General features: G+C 45.5%; 1 protein-coding gene across 1 annotated transcript in view; it reads right to left on the bottom strand.

Annotated features, from left to right (window-relative positions):
* EPB41L1 (erythrocyte membrane protein band 4.1 like 1) overlaps nucleotides 1-12,976 on the bottom strand; it is a 150,559-nt gene extending 137,583 nt beyond the window's left edge. The window contains exon 1 of the mRNA XM_077872978.1: nucleotides 12,817-12,976. Within this exon, the coding sequence (XP_077729104.1) occupies nucleotides 12,817-12,844 (28 nt within the window). The 5' untranslated portion in view covers nucleotides 12,845-12,976. The remainder of the gene's footprint in view (nucleotides 1-12,816) is intronic.
* Nucleotides 12,977-23,770: the final 10,794 nt, after the last annotated feature.

The raw sequence follows: 23,770 nt of genomic DNA, 5'->3' as shown, positions 1-23,770 counted from the left end.
GTAATCTATGCTTACAAAGAGTAATGGGGGGCACATGGTGATTCACTCCGAGGAGAGAAACTCACAAAGAGGTTGAGATTAGAGTGGAGCCTTAAAGAGTGAGGTGAACATGCAGAAGTGACAGAGGGGCACTCCAGGCAACAGGAATGCACATGCAGAAGCCCTAAAGCTTAAATACATTTGGACTCCATCAAGCAGGCAACAGGAAGCCACGGAGTACACTATGGCTTTGGAGAAAGAGGGTCTGAGTTTGAATCCTACCTCTGCCCCTTCTCAGCTCTTTGACCTTGGACAAGTTACTTGATACCTTTGGTAGAGATATCATTGTTCCCATTGTTTGCTTTCCTCCTTCCATAAAGATTATACATTCTAGTCAGTGGCCATGTGACTTGAGTACTCCCTCTGAGGAAAGAGTACACTCCCACATGAGGCTTGACCACAGGACCTACTTTGGACAATGAAATGTGGGCAGATGAGATTATACGCCAGTTCTAAGCAGAAACTTGAAGAGCCACTGCATGTTGCAGTTTAAAAGCATACTGTTTTATCTCTGCCATTGGAATGGCATGTCCTGGGTAGCGTCTGCACCCTCTGCCCAAATCCTAAAGTGAAAAAAACACACAGAGCAGAGCTCCAACCACCTCACAGCCACACTACAGCTACTGATGTTTAATGTGAGAGAGGAAACTTTGTAGATGTAAGATAGTGAGATTTGGGGGACTTTTCGTTACTACGGCATCATGTGGCAAATGCTGTCTAGTATGTTCCCTATGGTGTGGGTGATTTTAGCAGTACCTACCTCATGGACAGTTTTGAGGATTAAATAAGATTGCCTCATGAAAAATGTATAATCATTTCATCAAGGACTTAGAATGACATTACAAAATGATCACTCTGCCCACACATATAGAAAAAATTGATACAGGACAGAAATGACATTTACAAAAGAATAGCAAAGGATGTTGTGATGGGTTGAAAATTGTCTTCCCCCACCACACACACACACACACACACACACACACACACAGAATTCATGCCCACCCAGAACCTCAGAATATGACCTTTTTTGGATATAGGGTTTTTGCAGATGTGATTAGTTAGGGACCTCAAGATTAATTCATTCTGGATTTAGAATGGGCCCCAAATCCAATGACTGGTGTCTTAATAAGAAGAAAAAGTATACAGACACCCAGAGAAGGTGGCAATCTGCAGGTGGAGGTAGGGACTAGAGCAATATGTCTAGAAGCCAAAGAACCTCCAAGGATGGCAGGTGACCAGCAGAAGCTAGGAGAAAAGCATGGGGTGTTACCTCCCCTAGAACCTCCAGCAGGAACCAACCCCGCTGACATTTTGATTTTAGATTCTAGCCTCTTGAACTGTGAGAGAAGAAATTTCTCCTGTTTTAAGCCACCAGTTTGTGGTAATTTGTTATGACAGCCCTAGGAAACGAATACTTTTTTTTTTTTTTTTTTTTTTTTTTTTTGGTGAAACGAATACTTTTGGATTACTTTTAAAATGATACTGAAAAAATAAAAAATAAATAAAAAATAAATAAAATTATACTGAATAATTGATTATTCATTTGGAAAAATTAAAATTGGATTCCTACCTCATGGCATACACAAAAATAACCTTCAGTTGGATTAAAGACCTAAAGTTGAAAAGCAAAACTTTAAAATCTTTAGAAACAACTAAAGATCATTCTCAGGACCTCAGGGTAGGGAAGGATTTCTTAAACAAGACACAAAAATCACAAATTGTATTAGTCTGTGTTCTCCACAGAGGCAGAACCAATAGGATATTGATCGACTGATCGATTGAGAATAAAAAATTGGCTCATGTGGTCCTGGAGACTGACAATTCCCAAGATCTGCAGGTGGCAAGCTAGAAACCCAGGAGAGCCAATGGTATAAATTCTGGTCTGAGTCTGAGTCCAAAGGCAGGAGAAGAACAATGTCCCAGCTGGAAAACATCCAGGCAGAGAGAGCAAATTCTCCCTTACTCTGCCTTTTTGTTCCATTCAAGCCTTCAATGGACTGGATATCGCTGGGGAGGGCAATCTGCTTTACTCAGTCTACTAATTCAAATGTTAATCTCATCTAGAAACACTCTGGCAGACATACCTAGAATAACATCTATCCAAATATCTGGGCGCTCTGTGGCCCCGTCAAATTGGAACATAAAATTATTTTGGGTCATTCTCAAAAATATAATGTTGGTAGAAAAAAGTATATCACAGAGGATACAACTTACAAAATTTCTATAAAGCTTTAAACTATACAAAGCAATAGTATCTTGTGTTTGGGAATCCTCATACATCTAGTAAAAGTTATACAGACATTTATAGCCATGATAAACACCAGGATAAACTTCAGGATAGTAGATACCTCTGGATAGAGAGGGAGAGGAATGGAATCAAGGAGGGGTACATAGGAAGCTACAATTTTATCTCTAATAGTTTATTTCTTAAGCTGGGTAGTATGTACATGAGTGTGCACTATGATGCACTATAATTTTTCTCAAGATATAATTAACATACCATAAAATTCATCATTTCTAAGTGTGTAATTTAGTGGGTTTTTTTGTTTATTCACAAGATTGTGCAACCATCACTACTGTAATTCCAGAACGTTTTCATCACTCCAAAAGAAACCTCATATCCATTAACAGTCACTCCCCATTCCCCCCTCCTACCAGCCTGACAACCACTAATCTACTTTCTCCCTTTATGCATTCATATAAATGGATCATTCAGCATGTGGTCTTTTGTGGCTGGCTTCTTTCACTTAGCATAATGTTTTCAAGATTTATCCATGTTGTAGCATGACTCAGTATGTCATTCCTTTTACAGCTGAATTATACTCCATTGTATATATATCCCACATTTTTGGTTATTGATTTTTCAGTTGATATTCATTTGGTTGGTTGTTTCCACTTGGCTATCACGAATAATGATACCATGAACTTTTATGTGCAAACTTTTGTGTAAACTTACGTTTTCATTTCTCTTGGGTGTATAGCTAGGAGTGGAACTGCTGGGTCATGTGATAACTACATTTAACTTTTTGAAGAACTTTCAAAGCAGTTTCACTATTGTACAACCTCACCAGCGATATTTGAGATTGTTTGTTTTTTTTAACAGATGTCTGCCTTTTTTTTTTAAGATTTTATTTATTTATTCATGAGAGACATAGAGAGAAGGCAGAGACATAGGCAAAGGGAGAAGCAGACTCCTCACAGGCGCCCGATGTGGGACTCGATCCTGGAACTCCAGGATCACTCCCTGAGCCAAAGGCAGACACTCAACCACTGAGCTACCCAGGTGTCCCGATATTTGAGGGTTCAATTTCTCCACATCCTCGTCAGCACTTGTTATTGCCTCTCTTTTTTATTATAGTCACCCTCATGGCTCTGAAATGATATGCATTATGCTTTTTGGGGTACCTAAATTATTTTGTAATAGTTTTTACATTTAGCGCTTATAAAGGAAGACCACTGTTACAATTATTTTGTAACAATTTTTACATTTAGTATTTAATAAAGGAATTATTTTGTAATAATTTTTACATTTAGTATCTAATAAAGGAAGACCTCCACTCTCCTTTTAATAAAGGATGGCTGGTAATGAGGATGGACTGGTAGAAATAGAAGACCAGTAGGAGTGTGCTACAGATGTTCCCCAGGGAGATGAGGCCTATCTTAGAAGGCCATGGCAGTGGTCATGGAGAGGGACAGGCTGGGATCCCAGCTAAGAGGCCAATGCAAATCTCAGAATGATTTCAGTTTAGAGGGGCAGGCATTATTCAGCCTACCACAGTTTCATTCATTATAGATTGGAAAAAAATACTGATAGTTACTTGTAGGCTAATGTTCTCACAATAGGCAAGAGGTGGAAGTGTCCATCAATAGATGAATAGAATAACATATAGTAAATCCCTAGAAGGGAATACTATTCAGCTATTAAAAGGAATGAAATTCAGATATCTGCTACATGGATAAACCTTGAAGACAGACACACACAACAGGATAAATAGTGTATGATTCCACCTAGAATAAACAAATTAACAGTGGACCAGAGGTTACCAGGAACTGAGAGGGAAGTCGTTAAAAAATTTGTTTGGGTTGACGAAAAAGTTATGAAAGAGAGGTGATAGTTATACAACATTTGAATGTACTTAAATGCCACTGAACTGTACCCTTAAAATGGTTAAGAGAGTAAATTTTAGGTTCTGTATGTTTTACCACAATAAAAATAACAGTCTGAATTCCTATAAGTAAGTAAGTAAGTAAGTAAGTAAGTAAATAAATAAATAAATAAATAAATAAATAAATCAAGCAGAGTAAAAAACATATATGGATAACTGTATTTATTTTTTTAGCTTATCCAGGAATAATTACAATCAATTTCCTTCAGATATTCCAGGATCACAGGATTTGTTTAGAATTTGCCTACCATGTTGCTAATGCAATCCTTCCACATATTCCTAACACTTTGACTATGGTACATTAATTGATTATACCTTTGGCAGAGCAAAGAGCAGATGATGGGCAAATGTTCTTGGGGAAAAATGGAGGAGTCAAAATACTGTTTTATGGGCAGGTATAGAGCTCATAAAGGATTTATGTGGCTAAGAGCAGAGGAGAGATGTCAATTCTTTGCTTCTAATGAAGACAGAATCAGTAGATACTGCAACAGAAGAGACCTAGATTGGATAGCAGGAGTCCTCTCACCACTGTAGAATGAGACGACTGGGCCAGTAATTACTGAGACCCCCTCCAGCTCCAATAGTACCTAGCTCTGTTACTAAAAAATGAATAGGAATTCACACTTGCCCAGTGCCTATGGTTTGTGTGGCACTGTGCCAAGTGCTTTTCAGTAGCGTATACAACCCTCATGACTCTGTATGGTTGGTATTATTACCCTCATTTTACATACAAGGAAATAAGAATCCAGATAACTTACATAATTTACTCATAGTTCCAGAGCTAAGAGGTAGCACAGCTGAGAACCAAAGCCTAGGATGTCTGACTCCAAACACACACGCTCTACACTAGGCTATACTATAGCATCCTCTTTTATAGAGAAATCTGGGTAGGGAGAGAGCTGACTCTGGGCTACAGGCTTGGGCTACCCCCAGCTCAAAAGCAGGAGCCTGAAGTCACTTGTTAAGATTGCTCCAAGCTGCTTCTCTCACACCAGGTCCAGAGACAGGGGCTGCATATCCCGCCACACTACAGAAATCTGGCTAGAAACTGTCCACCAATCTTCTGCCCTTATAAATCTCTGGAGCATCTATCTCCCAGATGAACTGGTTGTGGCCCTCGGAGGAGGAAAGGACAGTCCCTTTTGGCAAAAGTATGACCTCTAGCCTTTGCAGCTCTCTGACCTAGAATGGGCAGAACAACAACAACAACAACAAAACCAAGTGACAAGGTAAAGCACACCATTGTGTGTGAAGGATCTTGCACATGGGTTTTATCAGAAAATGTACTGGAATTATTTCCCATTAGTAGCTGGTTGGCTGGCCTCCAGTCCATTCTATTGGCTAATTCTCCCAAAGCACATTCCAATGAGGGGCCTGCTTCAGCTCAAGAGAGAAATCCAAACTCCTCAGCTTGGTATATGAGACCCTTTGTGATTTGTCTCTATTTCTTTTTTTTTTTTTTAAGATTTTATTTATTTATTCATGAAGGACACAGAGGAGAGAGACAGAGGCAGAGGAAGAAGCAGGCTCCATGCAGGGAGCCCGACGTGGGACTCGATCCCGGGTCTCCAGGATCATGCCCTGGGCCGAAGGTAGGTGTCAAAGCGCTGAGCCACCCAGGGATTCCCCTGTCTCTATTTCTATTTCCAGCTCCTACCAATCTTATGCAGACCTCTACCCTACTCACTGGTCCCCATTCATGCCTAACCTTTTCCCATGACAGGGGGCTATGGAAGCTGTGCCCAGTTCTGAATTCTCTTCATCGGGTAATAATCCTCCCCCACTTGCACTGGAGAACTCTTTGCTCTTCCCTCACAGAACCCTGTATCCCCCAATGGAATCTATCTTCCTGGCCACATGGATGAAATCTCGGTTGGGAATGTTACGGAAACTGACCCCCTTACAATCTTCTCTGGGACTCTCCTGCTGTAGGTAGCAGGGGAACCTGTCTTGCTCTGCTCTGATCTGTCAAAACTCTTATCTGGACTCTCCTAGGCTGCTTCGCACTTTCGAACTTGTACTCTGGTTATTCTTACATTCTCTGCAAGATTGCCTCAGCCTCGCTTTCTCCAAGTGCTCCACTTCTTTTCTTTCCTTTTTTAAATATTTTATTTTTTTATTCATGAGAGACACACAGAGAAAGAGAGGCAGAGACACAGGCAGAGGGAGAAGCAGGCTCCATGCAGGGAGCCTGATGAGGGACTCGATCCCGATCCTGGGACTCCAGGATCATGCCCTGGGCCATGCAAAAATGCCGTTTAGCAAATGCTAAATGGCTGAGCCACCCAGGGATCCCTGCTCCACTTCTTTTCAAGTGTTCAATTTGAACAGGTATTTCCTGACTACCTCTTCTGTGCAGACATTGTGCTATGCTCTGGAGATAGAGTTGGATGAGACATCGTCCCTTACTGAATGGATGGATGAATGAAAACAGTTCTTGGGCCTCACCCAGTTTATCATAGGGCATTTGGGCCACAGAAAATAGTAAATATAAAGACCAAAGTCATTAGCCTGGCATTCAAGATCTTCCCCATCCAGTTCGAGTGTTGTGCCCCCACCACATACACACTTAACTCCAGCCAGACCGACCTATATGTTGTCCTAGAATAGCCTGAGATGTCCCCACATGTGTGTATTGGCCTAGGCTATGGTCTTCTCCCACAGTCTCTTCCTGTTTTTCTCTCCCATGTGTACTTTCCCTTTCCCCATCTCATGGGCCTCCTTTCTCTCACTTTTAGCTCCTCTCCCTTCCACTCCCCCTTTCACCCCCTCTCCTTTCCTTTTTCTGCTCAGCTATTGCTGAGCTCTCTTTTAATGTTCCCCCCTTCCACTCTTACCTCTTAATTTTCCTCTCCCTTTTGTTTCCTGACCCCCTTCCTGCTCTATGCACAGCCCCTTCCTCTGGGCGGCAAAAAATGGGATAAGACAAATCTAAATCAAACAGCTTCTAGATCTCATCATAAGAAGCTCTCAAAGTCAGGTGGAAGGGAGAGGGGGAGAAACGGAGGGCAGAGGAGATCCTGGAGGCAGAGAAGAGGCTGCCTAGCGACTGCTGGTGAATCAACAGGGAGCATCGTGTCAGTTACCCACCTCCAACCCACCCCCAGCCCTTCCCTTTTCTCCCTGTGATCACAGAATGATGAAAAGTAAGAACTGCAAAAACTCTTGACATCCATCTACTTTGCCTCCCTTATTTTGCAGCCAAGAAAGAGAGGCACAGCTAGGGAAACAGAGGCACAGAAAAGGGAAACACTAGCTAATTTCACCAAGCAAGTCAGTGGCTCAGCAGACGCTGGAGTCCCAGGTCTCCTGTCCTCCAGAACAGTGGGTGTCCTTTCACTAGTACCACACTCTCTTCCACCCTGTAGTCCCTCCCCCTGGTCTCCTCCCAACCAGGTTTGGGATCACATCTAAGGATTCTCAATCTCCCCTCCTTCCCCTGCTCCCACCTGAAGTGAGTGTAAGATCCAGTGAACTAGGGTCAGAAGGGACAGATCACTTCAGAAGGTCCAGCCCTAAATCCCAGGGGCATATTCGGTGGTGGTGGCGGGATGGTGAAGTGTCAATCTGGCCTGTAGGGAGATCCCACTCCTCCTTGGAGAGCTCCATTATAAGCAGCCTCTTCCCTTTCCTCCTAAGAGATGCTCTTTTAGACAGGACCCTTTCTCACCCACCCAGCTTAGCTTGCCACCTAGAGGCCCTCCCTCACTCTGCCAACTGCCAGCCATGGACTTCAAACAGGCCACCCAGGCACAGGATGGTCCATGGCTGCCAGTGGGGGTAGCTAGAGGTTGGTGGGGGGTGGGGTGTTCCAGAGGCTCCACTTTCAGTCCTGTTCCTCTGCTCCACAAAGGGCCACTGTCTGAGCACAGAGGGACCCTGGAGGGAGGCCTCCCAAGGTGCTGAGCAACAGGGCTGGGTTTCATCATGCTGGGCCTCCAGGCCAAGTAAACATCAGGGTGGAAACAGGCTCAGCAGTTCATTCTCTCAGACAGGATCCTGGCTTCAGGAGGACTTAGTGGCATCCTCACCCAGGGCTTCCCTGAGAAAATGAAGGCCAAGGTCATTTGCCCAATTTTCTCCAGAATTGGAGAGGCAGGATGGGGAACTGGCTCTAGCCTACCTGGTCCACTTCCCATTGCTCAAGGAGCATCCTATTTCCCTCTTAAGAAGTGCAAGTTTTACAAGGAAATTTTTAATCAGTTAAGGAGGAGAGAGCTCTGTGAGCATGGGTAATCAGAAAGGATTTCCTGGAGGAAGTACCACTTAGGTGTGATTCTGCTTCTATGAATAGGTAGAATCTGTGCATAGGTGGAATCCACAAATGGACAGGAAGGAGAAATACATTTCAGGCAGAGAACACAGCACTGAGAAGTTGTGGTGTCTGAAAAGCAGGAGCATTTGGGGTCAATGAAGAGACCTGTCCGACAAGGGTAGAGGATTCACATTGGAGAAGGTGGAAAATAAAGTTGGCAGGTTTGGTTGAAAGTTAAACCATGACCAGTCTGAAGAGCCAGGTTGAGGTGTCATGACATTTTCTGAGCAGAACAGTGATGTGCTGAAAGCAGAATTTCAGAAAGCGTAGGCTTGTGACGTTTTGAAAGAGTCCCTACATCGACCCCCAATCCTCTGGATAACTTGAGCTGATTATGGAATCTCTCTGGGGCTTGGCTTCCTCATCTTTCGAATAAAAGGGTTATACCAGAGAATCCTAAAGCCGCTTTTCATCTCAAAATGCAAAAGTTCTCTGATGGGGCGACAAGGATTGAATGAAAGGAGGAGAGGAGAGGCTGTGGCCACATGCCAGATAACTCTGGGCTGCATTTCTGCAATGAATCATCCCCCGTAGAGCTGTGGAATGGCCATCATCACTACCTCCGCTGCCAGGCACTCTGCGGAGTACTCCCCACTTTTTTAAAACTTCATTTTTTTTTGTGAATAGGAAATGCATATACACATTGCAAATTTTAAGTCATAAAAAGATATATGTATGGTAAAAATAAGTTTCCCTCCTTTCCCTATTTTCAGCCATCCATTTCTTTCCCCACTGCTGCCAGTCTCCTATGTATCCTTCCAGAGATAACCTATACATAGATAAAGATTCTATGAAGTCTTTTTCTTTTACACAGATGGGAGCATACTGGACACACTTCTGCACCTTGTTTTTTTTTTTTTAACTTGGAAATTCAGGAGATCTTTTCATATGAAAATATAAAAAGCTGCCTTGTTCTTTATTTTATTTTTTTTTAATTTTTTAAATTTTTTTATGATAGTCACAGAGAGAGAGAGAGAGAGAGAGGCAGAGACACAGGCAGAGGGAGAAGCAGGCTCCATGCACCGGGAGCCTGATGTGGGATTCGATCCTGGGTCTCCAGGATCGCGCCCTAGGCCAAAGGCAGGCGCTAAACCGCTGCGCCACCCAGGGATCCCTGCCTTGTTCTTTATATGGCAGACCATGATTTATTAAATTAGCCCCCTGTGGATATATATTTAGAGTGTTTCTTTTCTATCCTAAACAATGCATCGATGAATATCCTGAACATACATCATTCAGCTTATGCTGGAACAGGTCCACAGGATATATTCCTAGAATGGAAATTATATGCTAAGCTTTTCATATAACTTAACACAACAATAATTTAAAGCAATTAAATTAATCTTGCAAATAAGAATTGAGGCACAGAAAGATTCACTGACTTGTTCAAAATCACACAGCTCTTATGTACTAAAGTTGAAATTCTAATATAGTCAGTCTAGCACGAGAGCCCACACGCTCAATCATTCCACTAGTGCTTCTCAAACTTTAGCACACATTCACATCAGGGCTTGTTAAAACATGAGAGTCTCTGATTCAGTTCATCTCTGGGGGAGGGGGCAAGAATTTGTATTTCTAACAAGTTCCTAGGTGATCACTCTGTGATCACACTATACTAGCTCTCCCACCTTCAGCCATGCAGGTTGTCCAATAAGAAAGCAGTTGGAACTCAGCACCTTGCCCTGATATGATCAGAGTTGAAGGGCATAAATCTAAGTTCCATGAGAGGAGGGTGAGAGCCCAGCACAATTCCTGGTACTCACTAGTACTCAATAAATACTGCATGTTTGTGTCTTTCCAAGATTCATATGTTGAAGCCCTGTCCCCCCTCCAAGGTGATGGTATTTGGAGATGGATCCTTTGGGAGGTAATTACTTTTAGAGGAGGTTATGAGGGTGGGGCCCCTCATGATAGGATTAGTGTCCTTAAAAGAAGGAGAGACCAGAGCTCTCTCTTTCTCTACTATGTGAGGACAATGCAAAAAGACAGCTGCCTGCAGTCCAGGAAAAGGGCCTCACCAGGAGCAAAGTCAGCCTGTACCTTGATCTTGAACTTTCCAACCTCCAAAACTTGGAGAAATAAATATTTGTTTGTTTTTTTTTTAATCCCCCCCAGCCTCCAGGCTATGGTATTTTGCTACAGCAGCCCAAGCTGACTAAAATCAAGCACTTGGGAATGCAGCTGTTTATTTCCTTCCATTCCTCATTTTACTTATAATGAAATCAATGAGGCAGCCAGGCCTTTGTTATTTACGGGAAGGCAGCATCTCAGAATGCTAGAGCTCATCAAAATAAGCTAACCCAAATGCTCCTATTTAATATTATTAATAACAATAAGTCATAGCACACCCATGCTATTGACATGCTTACTTTTCAAAAACAATTATTATTGATTCTCTCTAATCTAATCCCCTGTGTTTCCATCTCCCTTATTCTGATACACAGCCTCTCTTTTCATTCCATGTGGTTGATGTGGCCGGTCCACTCCCCCACACACAAACTATGAGAAAGACCTAAAGTCAGGAGGCAGTCTGAGGTCTGTGGGAGACCCCTTCTGCAGAGTAAGGCACTGACAAAGATATCTCACAAACGTGGACAAAGTTTTCAGGATCATGTATTGTGGCCCTGAGGCACTGAAATACCAGCCCAACTCCTCAAGGTGCTGTGACTGTTATAGAACTTGATCCCTGAACTCAGGGGCCTTGAGGACCCTGCAGCTTCTTCTAGCTGCTCCCTCCTGGCCTTGAGTCCTGCTTCTGCGGTCTGGCTCCCCCACAGGCCTCTGTCCTGGGCTCCTTCCCCTGTTGGTGCCCTGGCTTTGGACCCCACGCCCCAAAGCCCAGACTTGTAGCTGGAAATGTCTAGGCCTCAGGCCTCTGGACAAGCCATCCCTCTCTACTACCACCACCAAGAAGCCACTGCTTGGGCAGCTGGAGTGAAGGTGGCCTTAAGTCAGGGAGAAAATTTCAGGCGCCAAGGCAGCGGAGCCGGTTGGCCAGTTGCGTGGCAGGCGGCCAGTGTGGTTCAGCCGCATCTGTGGAAGGCGGGGAGGTCAGCCTCACAGCGGGCAGACAGGTGGGGTCCGGCACAGCCTCTCTCCAGCTGCCGAGGCACGCGGGCGGCCAGGAAAGGACCAAGGACCGTCAGGCTGACGCAGTCACCCGGAAAGCAGGTCCCTGGGTCGCAGTTAGACTCAGCCGGTGGGGAGAATCAGCCAGCCGCGCAAAGTCAGACGCGCAGACCTGGTCAGCCCACACGTCGGCGTCGGGCGTCGGGCGGGGGGATCCAACCTTCCAGATGCCCAGTCAGGCCGGCTCCACCAGACACCAGGCTGTGGTGAGGCCCGCTGGGTCAGGGCGGTCAGCAAGTCTCCCGAGGCCAGACCTGAGCCAGCCGGCCGGCGGCAGCGCCCAGGCCCAGGCGCAGCCACAACCCGCCCGCCGAGCCCCCCGGGCAGATAGATGCGGCCCAACCGCTGCACAGGGGGACAGGTCAGTCAGACACAGCTTGTCGAGCACAGACGGGGTCTGGGCAGCCAGACGCAGTCAGATGGACTCCGTCAGTCACGCCCTGTCAGGCCCCGAAGCCAGCAGCCAGGTATGGGCAGTCAGTCAGCTGTGGTCCAGCCGACAGATCACACCCTGCTGGGCCCTCAGGCACCCATGAAATCCGGGCGCCGTCAGACACAGCCAGACCCACGGATTATCAGGTAGTGATGGCGTCTGCAGTCAGTCGGACACAGTCGGTCCGTCACAGGCAGCTCGGGGGAGGGGCACTGCCTGGAATCCGCCCGAGCGCCGCAGCTGCCGGGGGATCGCGGGACTGAGGCTCCTCGTTCGGGGCGGAGCCTCGGGCGGGGGCGGGGCGGGGCTTCGTTCCGGGGCCGGCCGCGGGCGCGCCGCTCTCCCTCACCGCAGCCTCCGGGCGTCGCCGTGGCAGCCGTGGACCCGCCCGGTCGCTCTGCCCCGCTCCCCCGCCGCGCCCGCGTAGCTGTGGGAGAACGGGGAGTGGAGCTCCCCGGGCGACGAGCGCATTTGGGAGTCCCCGCGGCGGGCTCGGCCCTTTGTGACCCCCTCGGACCGAGGAGGATGACTGGGAGGCGGGGGACGACTCACGTCAGGCTCCACAGCAGCAGAACCCCAGAACCTCCGGACCCCCGGCTCCTCGCCTCCGCGCCATAACCCAACGTGCTCCTCGGGAGGAATCGCACTACCAGGGGAGCGAGTCCGAAGAGAACCACTGGCCCGCGCAGTGACGTGCTTCCCTGGGCTCAGTGGGGACGAGGGCGGACGCTTACCCGAACCTAGCACTGATCGCAGCTTCATGGGCACTAATTCACTTGAGCCTCACACTTTTTCTTTGACATTCTATAAAGATTTCCTTTTTCACAGCAGGAAGCCGAAGCACAGGAGGGTTTGTGACCAGGGTCAGTGGGCTGTGGTGGAACCAGATGAGGGAAGGTGGATGGGAGCCCAGGCGGTCTAGCTCTGGGCCCTCAACACAGCCCGGGGCCCTCTCTTTGTGACCTCGGATGGCAGAGCATGAATTCCCTTCAGCAGGCCTCCCTGGTCCGCTTCAGGATGCCCAACCATATCTATGCTGAGCCCTGCAGCATGAAGGTCCTGCTGGAATCTCTGCTTCAAGGACTCAGAATAAGGAGCTATCAAAACCAGGAACCTGGCCAAACCAGGGAACAAGCTATGGGTCTGTCTCATCCAGTTGGGAGAAGAGGAAGCCTGTGAGATCGGAGAAGCCAGGGCCAAGGGGAATCCTATGAGCATGCTTCAGAGCTTCAAATCCAAAGATTATTTTAATCAAATTCCAGCAGTGTGAGCCAGGAGTTAGAAACGCATCATGGGTCATAAAGTCAAATGCCTACAAGGGCTAGAAAGGTAATGAAAGTCATGAAAACAATTCAACTGATCAAATTGGCAAACCGTCCCCATCTAAAGGGGACACTGCCTCTCGGCTCCTGCCCACTGTGTTCTCAGGCACTTGCTGTCTTCTAGTTGGGTGCCATTGACTAAGTCAATTAACATCAAGTCTCAGTTTCTCCATCTGTATAACAGGAAGGAAAATTTGGCTTTATTTCACAGGATAAAATTTTATGGAGATCAAACACATTTTTGTATGTAGGAAATATTTTGTAAGCTGTGACATTACTGTATATAGTGGAGGGAGAACAAACAGGAGGTTGACTAAACACTGATTCAGACTTTGTTAGACTGCTCCACAATCTACAAGTTCTGACTGCATTCCTCTAATGCAGGGCTTAGCATCCCTCTTGTACAAAATATGAGAATGCAGGGCACCTGGGTAGCTCAGTCGGTTAAGCATCTGCCTTCAGCTCAGGATCCTTCAGGGTCCTTTATGATCTCAGGGTCCTGGGATCCAGCTCCTTGCTCAGTGGGGTATCTGCTTCTCCCTCTCCCTCTGCCCCTCCTGTTCATGCTCACTTGCACACACACTTTCTCTCTCTCAAATAAATAATCTAAAAAGAAAATGTAAATGCCCTTCAAGGAGTATGTTGACTTACCTAAGGCCACAAGTTTGTGCATGATGGAGCCAGATTTAGAATTTAGATCTGTCTGACTCCTAAGACCAGTCTCTTGCGCCCATTATTTTGCAAGGTGTGGCTTGGGTCCCACTAGTCACACCAAGATGGTTTCAGGTGGGCCCCAGATTAACATTTTTTAAATAGTTATATAGCTTTTGTTATTTTTCACATTAGAGGAGCCTTATTGATACTACAGAAGTTCTAAAATTCACACAGGTGGCCTGTAGTAGGCTGAATAATGGCCATCAAAGACATAAAGACCTAATCCCTGGAATCTACAGATGTTACCTTATTTGGGAAAAGGATCTTTGCAGATGTGATTAAGGATGTTGAGATGAGGTCATCCAGGATTATCCTAGTGGGCACTAGATGCCATCACAAATAACCTTATAAGAGAGAGGCAGAGGGAGATTAGACAGACACATGGAGAAGAGGACAGCCAATACAACTGTGGAGACAGAGACTGGAGTGATGCAGCCACCAGAAGGTGGAAGAGCCTACGGAGGGAGCACGGCCCTCTTAACATCTTGATGTTAGCCCAATAAGACTAATAAGGTTGAACTTCTGGCTTCCAGAACTATGAGAGAATGCATTTCTATTGTTTTAAGCTACCAGCTTAGTGATAATTTGTTATAGCAGCCACAGGAAACAAATACACAGCTCTAAAAATTAGCTAAATTGGCTTAAAATTCATGTCCCAGGGGTACCCGAGTGGCTCAGTTGGTTAAGTGCCCGACTCTTGATTTCTGCTCAGGTCATGATCTCAGGGTTATGAGATCAAGCCCCATGTCAGGCACTGCTGGGCACAGAACCTGCCTAAGATTCTCTTTCTCTCCCGCTGCCCTTCCCCTCACCTCTCTTTCTCCCTTTATAAAAAAATAAAAAATAAAATTCATGCTCCAAACTAGTATATATAACCCCCCTATCTTTTGTTATACTTATTTTAAAATAACTATACAGAAAATAAATGTAAATCTTTTATTTACAGAGTACAGAGATTTCCCAGAGCACAGAGTTCCCATAATACTCCTCCCTCAGTATCCCATATTGCTAACATCTTATATGACTATGTACATTTGTCACAACTAAGAAGCCAATCTTGGTACCTTCCTATTAACTAAACTCTACACTTTCCTTGGATTTCACTAGCTTTCCCGCTAATGTCCATTTTTTGTTCCAGGTCCCATCCAAGATATTAAATTATACTTAGTCAACATGTCTTCTTAGTCTTCTTTCTGGCCTAGGACAGTTTCTCAGACTTTCCTTCTTTTTCATGATCTTGTCAGTTTTGAGGAGTATTTGTTAGGTATTTTCTAGAGTGCCCCTCAATTTGGGCTCCTCTGGTCCAACTGGGGTTATGGGTTTCAGTGAAGAATGCCACAGAGGTAAGATACTTTTCATGACATCACGTTGGGGGCCATGCTAACAACATGAATTGATCACTTTTAGTACCTGGCTAAGGTAGTGCTTGCCAGGTTTCTCCCCTGTGAAGTTACTTGGGTTTCCTTTCTTTCTACTCTTTGGAAGCCAGTCATTAAGTATAGCCCATATTCCAGGGAGGGAATTAAGCTCCACAGCCTGGAAGGGATAAATTATTGGAATTCTTCTGTAAGGAAGGTTTGTCTAGTCTCCTCCATTTATTTATTTATCCAATCATTTCTTTAGGGGCACCTGGGTAGCTCAGTGGTTGAGCATCTGGCTTTGGCTCAGGGCATGATCCCAGGGTCCTGAAATTGAGTCCCACGTCGGGCTCCCTGAGGGGAGCCTGCTTCTCCCTCTGCCTGTGTCTCTGCCTCACTCTCTGTGTCTCTCATGAATAAATAAATAAAATTAAAAAAAAAGAAATTATTTTAAAAGATTTTATTTATTCATGAGAGACACAGAGAGTGAGGCAGAGACACAGGCAGAGGGAGAAGCAGGCTCCATGCAGGGAGCCCGATGCGGGACTCGATCCCAGGTCTCGAGGTTCACGCCCTGGGCTGAAGGCGGCGCTAAACTGCTGAGCCACCGGGGATGCCCTAAAAAATCATTTCTTTACATCACTATGGATTTATGGATATTTAGTTTAGACTTGGGGCTATAATCCAGTACTACGTTATTTTTCTTCTGTTGCTCAAACTGTTCCAGCTTTGGCATTGGGGGCTCTATGAGTTTGTCTCTTGAGTCTCTTTGAAATTAATTGTTTTGCATCTTGGCTGTACCAAGATGATTTCAAGTGGAACCCAGATGAACTTTTTTTTTAAGAGTTGTATTTTTACATTATCAGACTTAGGAAAACATATAACCAACATATCAAACTGATGATTTCACAAATACCTTTGAGGACAAGACTAACGTAGTGGTGGTTGTGCTAAGTGAGTCAATTTGCAGAGAGGTATTAAGTCAAAACTGCTATTGATGGTGGATAGGTATGGAGGGAAGTTATCAAGCTGATTATGAAATGACTCAAGTTTGAGACACTCTGTACTGTGGCAGATGCAAGCCCCAAATACAAGTAAATGAAAATAACTATGAGGATTATGAGCGGCCTCTCTGGGACACACCCACACACAATCCATTTCCCGGGCCTTGCTGCCAACCCGACATCTCAGTGCAGATGTGTGCTGATGTTGATAATGATGGAACTGTGCATGCCCAGGCCCAGGCGGGATGGATGCTGCACTGTGTGTTTCCCAAGCGAGCTGTGTGGGTGGCTTGCAGTTCAGCATCATTCCTGCTAATGAGCTTGGAGCCTTTGGCCTAACAAACATGTTCTGTGTCACAGGCCTGATATGTGATGTTTCCCAAGGAGAAGTGCCAGAAAGTCTCATTATTTTTACTGTTTTCCTTGTCTTGTCCTTGATTTGAGATGGGCAGGAAGACATCGTGGAGTCAGTAGTCAGCCTGGGGTCTGGCTCAGAGTCTCGTCTAGGGTCTTTGGGCCAGTTCCCCAGCCCCACTAAGGATGCTCAGAATTGAACTGGAGCATTTAGCTTGCCCCACTCTGCACAATCCTGGGGCCTGACCCAGGCCCTGCATCTGCCACCTGGTTGAACAGTGAAAACCCAGGAACTTGGGCCTGATCTGAAATAGGAAGCCCTTCAAAAAAGAAGTCTTTTCATTTCCCAGCTTCCAGTCTAAACCTGGGTGGCTGTAGGCTAGTGTGTGCTTAGGCCTCTAAACCTTGTTAACTGCTTACGCAGGGAGCTCTAGAGTCAGAGGAACTGGGTTAGAATCCCAGTTCTTCCCAAGAACAGACAAAATGCATAGCCTCTCATCTATAAAAGGAAGATAGTAATAGTACCTACTTCACAGGATTGCTGTGCAAATTAAAATGTAAAATGCTTTAGCACAGTGCCTGGCCCATGGTAAGTACTCAATTAACTCATTCATCTGTTTAATAATTATTAATGTCTCTGTATGCCACGCACTATACTGGGTTCCGGGGACATCAGAGAAAGCAAGAAGAAACTAGAAAATAAATAAGGTAAAGTATATAAAGTCAAGTCTTTTGTACAGTACTTGCACATAGGTAGTACACAGAAATATTCATTATTACTAAAATAATGATATATTGTGATCAGTGAATAAAGGGAGTACGTAGAGTAATGCAATGCTAATTGGAAGAAAGCCCTTGAGACTGGGAGATCAGGAAAGGCCCTCTAAAGAAATAATGTCAGAACTGAGACCTATGAGGTGGGAAGATGCTTAGCCTCTCCAAGAGCCAGGCAAAGACCCTTTCAGGTAGCAGTAACAGCTTGTGTGAAGACCCTGAGCTTCAGAAGAGCTTGGAGAGTAGAAGTAACAGCAAGGAGGCTAGTGTGGCTGGGGTGTAATGACAGGGCTGTAGGCAATGGGAAGAAGTTTGGATTTTGTTTAAAGTATGATGAAAAGCCACTGAAACCTTAAACAAAACAGTAGCAAGATCTGATCTCTGATGAAGAGTTACATTAACTCCATAGAGAGAATAGATGAAAGGGAAAAGGAGGAGAAACAGAACAACATTAAGAGGCTGTTAAGTCATCCAGACCAGAGATGCTTCTGTTTTGGACTAGGTTATAGATCAGCAGTGTCCTGTGACTTCCTGGGATAGTGGAAATGTTCCACATCTATACTTATATGGTAGCCACTAGCCACATATGGCTCTTGAGCACTTGGAATGTGGCAGGTACAACTGAGGAATTAAACTTTTAATTTCATGTTATTTTTATTTTTTTAAAGATTTTATTCATTTATTCATGAGAGACAGAGAGAGAGAGAGAGAGAGAGAGAGAGAGGCAGAGACACAGGCAGAGGGAGAAGCAGGCTCCATGCAAGGAGCCTGACATGGGGCTCGATTCCGGGACTCCAGGATCTCACCCTGAGCGGAAGGCAGGCGCCAAACTGCTGAGCCACCCAGAGATCCCCAGTTTCACGTTATTTTAATTAAAGTTTACATAGCCTCATATAACTGGTGGCTACTAGATTGCATAGCACAGGAAATGGGCTGTATGTTAAATATATTTAGGAGGAAGATGGGCCTTGAGATGGTTGGGGGATGGGGAGTAAGAGAAAGAGTAGAATTAAGGAAGATACCTACGTTATCTTTTGGGAATTGGGTGGAAAAGCAGGCTCTGGGGAGACATCAAGAGTTTTGTTTTGCACAAGAGGAGTTTAAGCTACTGTTGGAACATTCAAAGTAGAGATATCAAGTAGAAGGCAGGATGTATACCTGTTTGCCATCATCATCATCTTTTAGGTTCCAGGTACACTAGCCTGTGGGCTTCCCAGGAGGTAGGAAGCTAAAGCAATCCTGAAAGAGAAAAGGGAGGCATCATGATTCTGGACTTCAAGCTCTTTTATAAAGCTGTAGTCATCAAGACAGCATGGTACTGGCACAAAATTAGACACAATGCAGCAGACTAGAAAACTCAGAAATGGGCATACAGCTAACTGGTCAACTAATCTTCAACAAAGCAGGAAAGAATATCTAATGGAAAAAAGTCTCTTCAACAAATGGTGTTGGGGAAACTGGACAGCAACATGCAAAAGAATAAAACTGGACCACTTTCTTACACCATACACAAAAATATATTCAAAATGGATAAAAGACCGAAGTGTGAGATGGGAAACCATCAAAATCGTAGAGAACACAGATAGCAACCTCTGTGCCCTTGGCCATAGCAACTTCTTACTAGACACATTGCTACAGGCAAGGGAAACAAAAGCAAAAATGAACTATTGGGACTTCATCAAGATAAAAAGCTTCTGCACAGCAAAAGAAACAATCAACAAAACTAAAAAACAGCCTATGGAATGGAAGAAGATATTTGTAAATGACATATCTGATCAAGGGTTAATATGCAAAATCTGTAAGTTTGATAAGTATCAAACTCAACACCCAAAAAACAAATAATACAGTTTAAGAAATGGGCAGAAGACACGAATAGACATTTTTCCAAAGAAGACATCCAGATGGCTAGCAGACACACGATGAGATGCTCGACATTACTCACCATCAGGGAAATACAAATTAAAACCAGGATGAGATACCACCTCACACCTGTCAGAATGGCTAAAATTAACAAGATGGGAAGCAACAGATGTTGGCAAGGATGCAGAGAAAGGGGAACCCTCTTGCACTGTAGACGGGAATGCAAACTGGGAATTTGTTGGTACGAGTGCAGCCATTCTGGACAACAGTATGAAGGTTCCTTAAAAAATTAAAAATAGAATTACCCTATGATCCAGCAATTGCACTATAATTGCAATTGTATTTACTCAAATGATACAAAAATACAGATCTGCACCCTGATGGTTTATAGCATCATTAACAACAATAGCCAAACTATGGAAAGAGTCCAAGTGTCTATCAACTGATGAATGGATAGAAGACGTTTTATATATATAGTGGAATATTACTTGGCCATCAAAAAGAATGAAGTCTTCCCATTTGCAATGATGTGGATGGAGCTAGAGTGTATTATGCTAAGTGAAATAAGTCAGAGAAAGACAAATGCCATATGATTTCACTCATATGTGGAATTTAGCAAACAAAACAATGACCATTTGGGAAAGGAGAGAGGGGAAGGCAAACCATAAGAGACTCTCAGTGACAAAAAACAAACTGAGGGATAAATAGAGGAGGTGGGTGGGGGGTGAGGTAAATAGGTAATGAATGTTAAGGCAGGCACTTGTGATGAGCACTGGCTGTTATATGTAAGTGATAAATCACCAAGTTCTACTCCTGAAACCAATATTATACTATGTTAATTAATTGGAATTTAAATAAAAATTTGGAAGAAAAAACAAAGGAGGTAGTGAGTTCAGAGAGAGGACCAGGAATTCCACACTGAGACTTTCTTTTACCTTGTCTTGGTCAGTATACCAACCACCCACCTAGCCAACCAGCCCTAGTGTTTAAAACCCTCATATGATCTGTGGCTCCTCCTTCTCCTCTTTCCTCTTCTCTCCAGGTATTGAGTCCAGTGGCTTTTTTCTTTGCAAAGGCAGAAGCCCACACCTCACCACTCCTGTGGCTTAAGACTTGTCATCTCATTGTAGACCAGAGCCCCAGAGCCCCTGGCCTTCTTACCATACCTCTTTGCTGCCTTCCAGCAGAGTCTTTCTGATTGTCAGACTTCCTCCTAGGAGTCTTAAGCCTGGACCAACACTTCAATCTTTCTTTATATTTCTAGAATTGTAACCAAAGGAAATCAGAAGCCACCATGAAACTTGAAAATTCACAAGAATGTTCATCACAGCATTGATTATAAAAGCCAGAAGTATAATTCAAACCTTATCTGATCTATCAGCAATGTTTGATACTGTTCAGCACTCTTCCTTGAAGCATTTTCTCTTTCACTTCCAGGATGTCACACTCTTACGGTTGTTCTCCTACCACTCTGGTCACTCCTCAGTGTCCTTTGCTGGTTCCTTCTCAGAATCCTGACCTCTACATGGTACGGTGCCCCAGGGCTCAGGTCTCAGTTCTCTCTACAGCCCCATAGCTTTAAAGATAGCTGTATATGAATGACTCTCAGATACATATGTCCAGCTCAGACTCTCCCCTAAATGCCAGGCTCATAAATCCACCTGCCTACTTGACATGGCCACTTGAGTATCAAACAGGCATCTCAAACCTACCATGTCTAAAGTGAATTCCTGATATTCTCCCCAAAACTTGCTCCTCCTACGGTCTCTCCCATCACGGTTATAACAATTCCCTCCATTTGCTCAGGCCAAAAGTTTTGGAGTCTTGATTCCTCTCTTGAACATTTCACATCTTGTCTATTAGCAAACCGTGCAGGTTCAATTTTATATTTATCTTGAATTCAACCTTTTTTCCCCCTTTGGCACCTCTACTGCTATCATCCTGGACAGAGCAACTACCCTATAACAACCTGGTTGATGGCAATAGTCTTCTGTCTCCCTGCTTCTACCTCTGGCTCCTCTTCAACTCTTCCCCATGTTGCAGTTCAAAGCTCTCCAAAGGCTCCCATTTTATTCGAAAAGAAAGCACCAAATTGCTTTAACCCTCCTTCACACCACATGATTTGGCCTAACCTCTATATTCCTGCCTGCTCACAACACTCCAACCTCTTTGCTGTTCCTGGGACAGAACAGGCCTTATGCTTCAGCTTTAGGGCCTGTATACCCCCACCCCGACTGCCACGAAGGATCTTCCATCCAACATCCCCTTGTATGGCTCATTCCTTCACCTCCTTCAGATTCCTGCTCCAAAGTCATCTGACCACCACTTAAAACATTCCACACTCACACTTCACTTTCCCCTTCTCGACTTTTTTCCACAGCACTTTCGCTGTTTTTTTTTTTTTTAATTTTTATTTATTTATGATAGAGAGAGAGAGAGAGATAGGCAGAGACACAGGCAGAGGGAGAAGCAGGCTCCATGCACCGGGAGCCCAACGTGGGATTCGATCCCGGGTCTCCAGGATCGCGCCCTGGGGCAAAGGCAGGCGCCAAACCGCTGCGCCACCCAGGGATCCCCCGCTATCTGCTTTTTAAATGCATTTTAAGGAGAGTCCGTTTTCCCTACTAGAATATAAATTTCAAGAGGTCAGAAATTTTCATGCGGGTTTTTTTTCCTTCACGGCTGCATTCCCAGTGTTTACGTGGCACATAGTAGGAGCTCGATAAATGGTGAATGCATGAAAAATGTAGAAGCTCCTTACCCAACAACGGGGGGAAAAGAGGGAACGGAGAAATGCGCCCATTCGCCTGTTCAGAGAATTCTGAGGCGGGTAGCAATTACAGTTGCAAAAGGTAAGCGGGGGAGGGTGGCCTGACCCCACATGACGCCTTCCTTGCCCCCCCTCCCGGCTGCCGGAACGTTTCAGTCTCGGAACCTCGGTTCGCGGTCCCGGCGCGAGGGCACTTCCGGTGCCGCACTCCTCTCGCCAGCAAAGAGAACTGCCAAGTCAGTTCCGGCAGAAAGCGAGGTGAGAAGCGCAGGGCGGCGGTCTGTCCCGGGCCCTCCAGGCCCTCCGGCCTGAGGCCGGGGGTGAACTGGGGGGCCCAAGGAGAGGTCAGGAGCTCGGACCTGCAGACACCCAGCGCCCTCGCCGCAGCTGCCCACCGGCCAGGCCCACACTTTGCAGCAGTTGTGAGCCTCTCCCCACCCCCACCCCCACCCCCACGCCGGCGCCCATGGCTGCGGCCTCTCGGAGCCGGGCCTCGCCGGCTGCCCGCTCTCCTGGCCCAGCTCTGCGGAGCCTACGCGAAGCCCCCGCCCAGCCAGCCGGGCCGCGGAGCCTTTGGACGTCGGGTGTGGCGGGGTGAGAAGAATGGCGGCCGCTCAAACGCCGGCCCGGCCCTTGGGGCCTCCGAGGGCCTGAGAAGGCGGGTCTCCGCGGACGTAAGCTCGGCCGCCCTCGGGCTTTGGCGCCCCACAGACCCGGGCCCCGGGATGACCACTCCGCCCCAGGTGGACGAAACCTCACCTACGGCGAACAGTGGACAGAGGCCCTAACGGCCGGAAGGTGAGCGAAGCTCCCCCCCGCCCCCCGCCCCGGTCGGCGACGGGTGGAACAGTTAATGGGCCAAAGGCGGTTGGTCTTCGTTCTACAGACATTGCTGTCGGAAGATCGAAATGGGAGAATTACGAACCGCGTTTGGCCAATAGGAAGACCACCCTTTGGGAAGATTTACTGGCCGTTTATAGAAGGCCTGTGTATATAATATGAAAAAGCTGCTCTCAACTTACCCCCCAACCTTTTCAAAAAAAACTTTTGCCACATCTAGGCCTTCTAGATGTGAAGAGGTTGCCGACATATGATAAAGTAGAGTTAGAAAATCATACGTCTTGTAAATGCCTGTTTGGTTTTTTGTGGTTTTTTGTTTGTTTTTGTTTTTAAATCATAGAAATGTCTTTTGGAAATGACTTTTTGAAATGGAATTGTTAGATCACTTCTAGAAGCGACATCAGGAGCGACACGTTCACGTTTGTGCAGTGGGTAAGAGGACATGAAGTAGACGACCTTGAGGAGGAAGAAAAGAAGGTTCTGTGCCAGACTGGTCATACTTAGAAGACATTTTCACATTATAACCATTGTTTTGTGTGTGCATTTTATTCCTCAACTACTGTGTATATAGTTGACAATGCTAAGTACCTTTGTCAAATATCTAGTCTTTCTAGATGTTCTGAAGTGCCTGATAACATGTTAAAAATAGAGGTAGTAAAAATACATTTGGTAAATATCTTCGTTGACATTCA

Source organism: Canis aureus, chromosome 26 (assembly GCF_053574225.1).
Source record: "Canis aureus isolate CA01 chromosome 26, VMU_Caureus_v.1.0, whole genome shotgun sequence".
In the NCBI taxonomy this organism is placed as follows: Eukaryota; Metazoa; Chordata; class Mammalia; order Carnivora; family Canidae; genus Canis; species Canis aureus.
The sequence above is the reverse complement of the archived record's forward strand: the minus strand, read 5'-3'. Positions and strand labels throughout refer to the sequence as shown.